The 8,977-nt window shown below is 40.8% G+C and overlaps 1 protein-coding gene across 1 annotated transcript in view; it reads right to left on the bottom strand.

Moving 5' to 3' along the window:
• Positions 1-4,237: 4,237 nt before the first annotated feature.
• LOC144268915 (uricase-like) overlaps positions 4,238-8,977 on the bottom strand; it is a 41,767-nt gene continuing 37,027 nt past the window's right edge. Inside the window, exons 6-8 of the mRNA XM_077824242.1 lie at positions 8,344-8,467; positions 6,591-6,674; positions 4,238-4,559 (exon numbers count right to left, since the gene is read on the bottom strand). Coding sequence (XP_077680368.1) covers positions 4,479-4,559; positions 6,591-6,674; positions 8,344-8,467 — 289 coding nt within the window. The 3' untranslated portion in view covers positions 4,238-4,478. The remainder of the gene's footprint in view (positions 4,560-6,590; positions 6,675-8,343; positions 8,468-8,977) is intronic.

Genomic DNA, 8,977 nt, shown 5'->3' with positions numbered 1-8,977 from the left:
GTGCACTTTCCCAGTTAAAACTGTGTAGGAGTCTATGTAGTTAGAATGTAATGATCCATATTGGAATTTGGTCAGGAGATCAGAGATAATACCTCTTCTCTCATGAATTTTTGTTCGATGTTTGGCACTTTTCTATTCATGAGTCTGTTGCCTGCCTAACACAAAGATCCAGATTTGTAAAAATATACAGGTGTTGCTCTGCTCAGTGTCACAAAGCCTAAGTGTTTTAGACAGCTAAATCCCAGTTTGCTTTTCAGTGAGACTTGGGATCCCATGTGCCTCAGTCACTTTTAAAAATGAAACTTAGTCTTCCAAGTCACTTAGGCCCAGATTTTTCTCTGCTTCTCAGGGCAAGGCCTCTGAATGGATTTTTAAAGGTATTTAGTAGGGCTGTCAAGCAATTAAAAAAATTAATTGTGATTCATCGCACTGTTAATAATAGAATACCATTTATTTAAATATCTTTGGATGTTTTCTACACTTTCAAATATATTGATTTCAATTACAACACAGAATACAAAGTGTACATGCTCACTTTATATTTATTTTTCATTACCAATATTTGCACTGTGAAAAACAAAACAAAAAATAGTATTTTCTCAATTCACCTAATCCAAGTACTGTTGTGCAATTATTTTATCATGAAAGTTGAACTTACAAATGTAAAATTATGTACAAAACTCCCTGCATTCAAAAATAAAACAATGTAGAACTTTAGAGCCTACAAGTCCAATCAGTCCTACTTGTTGTTCAGCCAGTCGCTCAAACAAGTTTGTTTACATTAGCAGAAGATAATGCTGCCTACTTCTTCTTTACAGTGTCACCTGAAAGTGAGAACAGGCATTCTCGTGGCACTGCTGTAGCCAGCGTCACAAGATATTTACATGCCAGACACACTAAAGATTCATATATCACTTCATGCTTCAACCACCATTCCAGACGACATGTCCATGCTGATGACGGGTTCTGCTTGATAACAATCCAAAGCAGTGTGGACCGACGCATGTTCATTTTCATCATCTGAGTCAGATGCCACCAGCAGAAGGCTAATTTTCTCTTTTGGTGGTTTGGGTTCCGTAGTTTCCGCATTAGTGTTGCTCTTTTAAGACTTCTGAAAGCATGCTCCAGACCTCATCCCTCTCAGATTTTGAAACGCACTTCAGATTCTTAAATCTTGGGTCAAGTGCTATAGCTATCTTTAGAAATTTCACATTGGTATCTTCTTTGAATTTTGTCAAATTTGCAGTGAAAGTGTTCTTAAAACGAACAACATGTGCTGGGTCATCATCTGAGACTGCTATGACATGAAATATATGGCAGAATGCGGGTTAAAACAGAGCAGGAGACATACAATTCTCCCCCAAGGAGTGCAGTCACAAATTTAATTAACACATTATTTTTTTAACGAGCATCATCAGCATGGAAGCATGTCCTCTGGAACGATGGCCAAAGAATGAAGAGGCATATGAATCTTTAGCGCATCTGGCATTTAAATATCTTGCGACACCAGCTACAACAGTGCCATGCAAATGCCTGTTCTTACTTTCAAGTGGCATTGTAATTAAGAAGTGGGCAACATTATCTCCCATAGATGTAAACAAACTTGTTTTTCTTAGCGATTGGCTGAACAAGAAGTAGGACTGAGTGGACTTGTAGGCTCTAAAGTTTTATGTTTTGTTTTTGAGTGCAGTTATGTAACCAAAAAAACCTACATTTGTAAGTTGCACTTTCATGATAGAGATTGCACTACAGTACTTGTATGAGGTGAACTGAAAAATAGTATTTATTTTATCATTTTACACGCATATATTTGTAATCAAAACTAATAATATATAGTGAGCACTGTATACTTTGTATTCTGTGTTGTAACTGAAATCGATATATTTGAAAATGTTTAAAACCATCCAAAACTATTTAATAAATTTCAATTGGTATTCTTTTGTTTAACTGTGTGATTAATCGCAATTAATTTTTTTAAGTTAATTGTGTGAGTTAACTGCGATTAATCGACAGCCCTGGTATTTAGGTGCTTAAGTGCCATTGAAATCAGTGAGAGTTAGGCACCCCAATAACTGTAAAAATCTGGCTCTTAGGCCTTGCAGCTATGAGCAGCACACTACTTAAATACCTTTACAAATCTGACCTAAAGGTGCACAGCTACAGAGTTCTAGAGACACTGCATGGCATGAGTACTGATGTGTGTTCAGAATCAATGGGAAGTCTGAATAGGGATTTTGTTGTTTTCTTATCATAGAATCACAGAAGGTTAGGGTTGGAAGGGACCTCAACAGGTCATCTAGTCTAACCTCCGAAGCAGGGCCAATCCCCAATTTTTGCCCCGGATCCCTAAAGGGCCCCCTCAAGGGTCAAACTCAAACTCACAACCCTGGGTTTAACAGGCCAATGCTCAAACCACTGAGCTATCCCTCTCCCCTATCCCTCCCCTCTTCCTGCATTATTTCTTCCATTAAGTTAGTCTAACAGCAATGAGCAGGCTGTCCACAGAAAATAAATTACCTGTTTAACCTAGGAAGAGGTGGTAATGAAATGTTCAGGAGGATCCCTCAGCTTTTTTTCTCAAATAGGAGAGGTGGATCATCTTTTTTGGTCTAAAATTAATATTAGTAATATCTAGTGTGTATTCATTTGAATGAGATCCATATGGCCTCATCTCTCATTGAATAAATGGCCAATAATCAACTTTTTTTAAACTTTGCATTTTATTTTCCCATTAAAAGTTACATAGATACACTAAAAGCCCATGCAGTCATTAAATTATAAGGCAGAAGAATAGTAAAGATCTGAAACTCTCAAGTGTAATACAATAAACTTCACAGAAAGAAGAAAGGAATGTCCCAACACAGAGTTAAAAGTACTACAGACCAAACTAGTCAGGTCAACTAGTGAGCAGTTCAGGCAAATAACAGCACATCTAGAACAAATTCATCCCTTGGTGTAATTAGTCCTATTGTCTTTAAGGAGGTGACATATGGTGATGAGCAATGTCTGTCCTCCAATTTCATGTGGCATTTAAGGCAAGCAGATGAATTCCTTTGTGCAAGAAAGAGAGAGAGATGCTCCTATGTTGCAAGCAACCTCAGTTTACCAAGCACCCAATTCAGGATGTGTTCCCCAATTTTTATTGCTACCCAAAGCACATGATCAGATCCAGAAGGGAAAAATAAGTCTAAATGTATTGAGTGAGAAGTATAATGCGCAACGTCTTTTGGGGTAAGATTTTCAAGCATGCCTAAGTGATTTAGGCAGAAGTCCCACTGAATTTAATCTCCTATGTCATTAAATTGCTTTTAAATCCTGACCTTGGAAACTAAAAGCAGCACTTACAAGATGACTGGAGTTGAGCAAGATTTATGTTGTGCATGTGTTAGCTGCAAGTTGTGAACATGTAGGAATGAGATTAGCTGATTTTGCTATTTAATATCTCTGCTCAAAACTATGTCCTGGAGTAACTAAATGTTTTTAACAAGTTGTAAATAAAGTAGACTTTGTCTATCTATTTTTTCCACAAAAAAGCAATAGCTCACTTCTTGGGTTGACTCCTGCTCCTGCGTGTTCAAAAGTAACAACAAATGAAATTAAAGAAGATTTCAAGAACCCCACAGAGATAGCCCAATACCTTTAAACATTTAAATGATTAACACAAAAGCAATTATACAGCTGCATAATCCCCACAGATGTTTATTTGATTAGCAATAATGTGGCAGCTGTGTAATCAGAATACTTGCATAGAAATTAGGTAGCATCTGTACTATTAATATTGTAAAGAAGATATAATATATAGGTAGGTAGAATTTTGTTTTATTTCTTCATTTGCGTCATGAAGAAAGCTGGGTCCAATTTAATTTGCATTGGAAATACAAGTAATAATTCTGCCTTATTAAATTTACAATATTGAACCAGACCCTCAGCTGTGTAAATTAGTGTAATCCACTGAAGTCATGCCAGTTTACACCACCTAAAGATTTGCTCTCATGATTATAAATTAATTTTGTTAATGGAAAGAATGCATTAATGCACAAACATTAATAAATAATAATAATGTATAGACCCTATTTAGGATTTTAAATGAGCAAAGCATATTACAGACTTTAACTGATTAACTGAAACTTTCATCATACACTTGAAAATAGTTCTCTTCTAATGAACTGATTTTAATATTTCTTGCTGGGATTTTCAAAGGAGTCCAAGAGAATTATGTACACAAATCCTACCGCGATTTAATAGGATTTGGAAATCTGAATTCCTTAGGCTCCTTTCAAAATCCCAATCTCTGCAATTTGTGGAGGCAAAAATCAGGCAATAGACAAAAAGATCAATGAATGGAATGGATACATTCTGAAAAGAAAGCGACATGGTAAATTAATCTTATATGTGTGTGACTGGAGCTCAAATGTTTAGTTTGTCCCCTGTTGAAACATCCATCCAACTCACTGACATTGCTTCTCATCTCTTGTATTTTAGGCTTGCTCTTCTAAGCACTTCTTCCTACGGACTACGCACGTACAAGAACCATAGGGAGTCTCCACTGGGACCAGAACCTGAACATAAATGATATACACATAAATAATTCTTCTCCAGCTGGAGTATCCATTAGCTTCAGAGGTATCATAGAACTAAAATCAATATTCATTAGAACCTGAGGGCACTCAACCCATCATAAGATCAAGCCCACAGGGACTATTCCTGATATTATTGAAGTCAATGGGAGATTTGTTATGGACTTAAATGGGAGCAGGAGCAGACCTATACTGGCTATTCAAAGGATGCCAGGATAAGAGTAGTGGGGGAAGGGGACTCAGACCTGAAGAGAACAGAGAACAAGGGAAGACTAATCCATTCCTCTATCAAAAGTGGCAATCATAAAATCAAATAGCCTGATTATCTTCTCACTTATACCCAGTTTGCATCAGTGTAACTTCATTAGGTCGGCTCCTCAGCTGGACCGGGGCAGTCCAAGAGCCACTGAGAGAAAGGTGTATAAATGTTTTACACCACCTTCCATCCTTGCCCCCCACAAAATTGTGAGTTGTACCCAGTTTTAACTTGTTCCCAGCTGCAACAAAATATCAGAGGGGTGTTCTGGCAGCTGGGTAGTTCTGGAATAAATTCATAGATACCAAGACAAGAAGGGGCCATTGTGCTAATCTAGTCTGACCTCCTGTATAACACAGGCCGTAGCATTTCTCCAAAATAATTCCTAGAGCATATCTTTTCAAAAAACATCCAATTTGATTTAACAATTGTCAGCAATGGAGAATCCACCATGACACTTGGTAAATTGTTCCTATGGTTAATTACCCTCACTGTTATAAATGTACACCTTATTTCCAGTCTGAATTTGTCTAGCTTCAACTTCTAGCCACTGAGTTGTGTTATACCTTTCTCTGCTAGACTGAAGAGCACATTATTAAAAATTTGTTTCCTACGTAAATACTTGTAGACTGTAATTAAGTCACCACTTAACTTTGTCTTTGTTAAGCGAAACAGACTGAGCTCTTTGAGTCCATGTGTATGTCCACACTACCGCTTATGTCGGCATAACTTATGTTGCTCAGGGATGTGAATAAACCATGCCAACATAAGCACTCATCCCGCCGACATCATTTCTGCTGTTCATGGAGGTGGTTTTATTATGCTGATGAGAGAGCTCTCTCCCTTTGGCATAGAGCATCTTCACCAGAGGCACGGCAGCCGCGCAATTCCACTGCTGCAGTGCTGAATGTGTAGACATGGCCTCTCCCAGGATTGCATTAGCTCTTTTGGCCACAGTCTCACACAGGGAGCTCATGTTCAGCTGATTATCCACCACGACCACCAAATCTTTTTCACAGACATTGCTTCCCAGGATAGAATCCCCCATCCTATAAATATGGCCTACATTATTTGTTCCTAGATGTATACATTTATGTTTAGTCATATTAAAATGCATATGGTTTGCTTGCGCCCAGTTTACCAAGCGATCCAGATCGCTCTGAATTAGTGTTCTGTCCTCTTCATTATTTGCAGTTCCCCCAATTTTTGAATTATTTGCAAACTATCAGTGGTGATTTTATGTTTTCTTCCAAGTCATTGATAAAAATGTTGAGTAGTGTAGGGCCAAGAACCGATCCCTGTGGGACTCCACCAGAAACAGACAGATTCAGTCAAGATTCCTTGTTTATAACTGCATTTTGAGACCTATCAGTTAGTACTGCAGTGCTCTGGCCACACCCCCTTTCCTTCACCAGTCAATCCACTGGCCCTACATCACCAGAGGGAGTGCATAGGAAGCCAGTTAAACTAGTTTTATGATCCCTTTGCAAGACCAGAGCAGTACAAATGAGCCACACTGGGGTCAAGAATTGGCTTGCTGACCTCAATGGCTTTACTTTCAATTTACAGCAGTATAAGTGAGAAGAGATTGAACTTTATCGACAGAGAAACTTCCCTTTCCCCCACCCTTAGCCTCATAATGTGATGATTGATTCCTTAATTCTATTGTACAGAAGTTATCTGGGTACTGTGCCTGTTGCGGTGGATTGGGTTTTTTAGATGATTCTGTATATTTAATGTTTTAAACATCTCCTCACCTCCTTTTCATTGGTCAATCCCAGTTTCTTCAAGTCTGTGAAGAAATAGTGAATGTTGTTCAAGATGACTTCAGTCTCCTCTATCTGAAACCATAAAATTGGTGTCCACAATTTGTCACACTACTTTCAAACATGACAATCTAATACATTTTCCATTAGTTGTAAATGTAAGCAGGGGAATGGTCCTGCTATTGTGGGGAACTTTTCTGACTTTTGCACTACCCTGGTGAAATGGGCTAGTGGAAGGATTTGAGTCCTCGCTTCCACTTTCTTTACCCAGAGGCCTCCCTGCCCTCGAGGACTCCCCTTCCACTCTCCTGTCTGGCAGAGTCATTGTAACCCCAACAAAACTGGGCCCAGGATTTCTGGGGGGCTTGACCCCCAACCTTGCTGTGGTCACCTAGGACAGGGGCTAGAGTGTCCCCACTCCAGGGTACTCTCACTGCACTGGACACTTCCCTGGCCCACTGATCACTGCATACAATTTAAAGCAAATACATTTAATCAGCAATTAGTTTAAAAAGGAATAAGGAAAAATGGGAAAGGTTAAAGGAAAACACATCACCACGCTCTGTGGCAGGGAACATCACAAACAGTGTCTCTGGAATATCAGGGCAGTTCACAGTCTGTTTCTCGTAGCTCCCAGGCCTCCTCAGGCCCTGGCTGTGCTGCAGGGATGCTGTGGGTTGGACACTCGGTCTGGCGGCGGCCACACGCTCTCAGGCTCTAGGTGGCAGGACCCTTCTTCCGAGTTTTGCCCCTGCCCCGTTAGGGTTACGATCCCCCTCCAAGTCTGGCCTACAGGGCCTCTTGGCTGGGGGCATCTCCCTGCGCTAGGCCCACTGCCCAGGGTCCCCTTCACTCTCCCCAGCTGCTCACCGCACCCGGGTCCGGACTGCTCCAGCCCCACGTCCACCACATTGTCTCAGCACTACTGCTGCTCTGCCTCCAGCTCCCTGGGCTGCTTCTTTGGCCCCTTGGCCTCTGGTTGCTACAGCTCTCCTCCCACGGCAGGTCGCTCTCTTTGGCCTGTGTCTCTGGCTCTGTGGCTGCAGCCCTGCTCCCAGCACAGGGACTGCTCTCTCTGGGCTGCTTTTCTGGCCCCCCTGGATCTGGCACAGCTTTGCTCCCCAACTCAGCTTGGGCCCCCGCTTTCTCCCTAGCTCAGCCCCACTCTGTCTGACCCAGGCAATTCCAGCTTGCATGAAGGACTGGGCCCTCCCTGGCCTCCTGACTCCCTGATTAGCCTGCCTGCCCTGTCAATCAGGCTGACCTGGAGCATTGGCCTCTTTCCTTTTGATACTGGGAGCTAGTCAACCAAAACACCCTCACTGAATATTAGTAAGGGGACAACAACACCCCTTACATAAAGAAAAACAGCTGAATGATCACAAAAGGAAGGGGAGCGCAGAGGATAAAATAGACCGATTTTAGAAATACTTGAACATTATTCTGTAGCATTTTTTCTTTTTCTTTCTGAGCCTACTCCTGTGAAGTGCCCTTCTGAGCCTACTCGAGTGCCCTTTACTGCCATTATCTTAACAGGACGTGCTCTGCACCTCACCAGGTTGGTATTTTGTGTGCATGCTCAGTTTTCAAAAATGGCTAGCTGCGTCTCCTGGCAGTTTCATGTTTTACTTAGTTTATCTAGACCAGTTCACGTATAACTCACATGGGCTCAGTCTGAACTTCTCGGTGGACCCCATGACTGTATTTATTTTATGAGCTAAATATTAAATGGTGAAAAAGATACCTGAGGAACTCTTGCCAGGATGAGCTTCTGAATATTGTTGACAGTCTTCTGGTAAGAGGGTGAGTATTCCCCACACTCAGGTGGCCCAGAAAATGCCTCAAGGACACACTCGTGAACAATGCCCCTTAAAAATATTGTATGAAAGTAAAGATCTAAAATTACCAATGAAGCATTTCATTAATTGTCATTTTGCTTGCCTTTTTTCTCTCTAATATTTTGTTTGGTTATGATTGTAGTTTTCTGCATCTTCCTAACACCAGATATGACACAGGGTTTATACTACCACTCCCCTGCTCCTTCCCCCAATTTCTTCCCAGCCTCCCTACCCCCAGTCTTACAGTTCTGCAAATAAGCATTTTATTTAAGGTATTTAACAAATTTGATGCAACTTCATATTTTGCAGAGGTGCTCTGTATTCAAATAAGAACTACCCAGATCATCAACTGGTGTAAATTGACACAACTCCACAGTGGATCTAAGCCAGTTTACACCTACTGACAATCTACCACTCAGAGCCTTATTTTCAGAAACACTTGAACACTCACAACTTCAGCTGAAGTCAATGGGAGCTGTGGGTGCTCAGCAGCTGTGAAAGTCAGGCCTAGAGAATTTAAATAAGGCAGTTTTAATGGTA

This window comes from Eretmochelys imbricata, chromosome 8 (assembly GCF_965152235.1).
Source record: "Eretmochelys imbricata isolate rEreImb1 chromosome 8, rEreImb1.hap1, whole genome shotgun sequence".
Classification (NCBI taxonomy): domain Eukaryota; kingdom Metazoa; phylum Chordata; order Testudines; family Cheloniidae; genus Eretmochelys; species Eretmochelys imbricata.
Note: the sequence above shows the minus strand (reverse complement) of the source record. Positions and strands in the feature narration are given on the sequence as shown.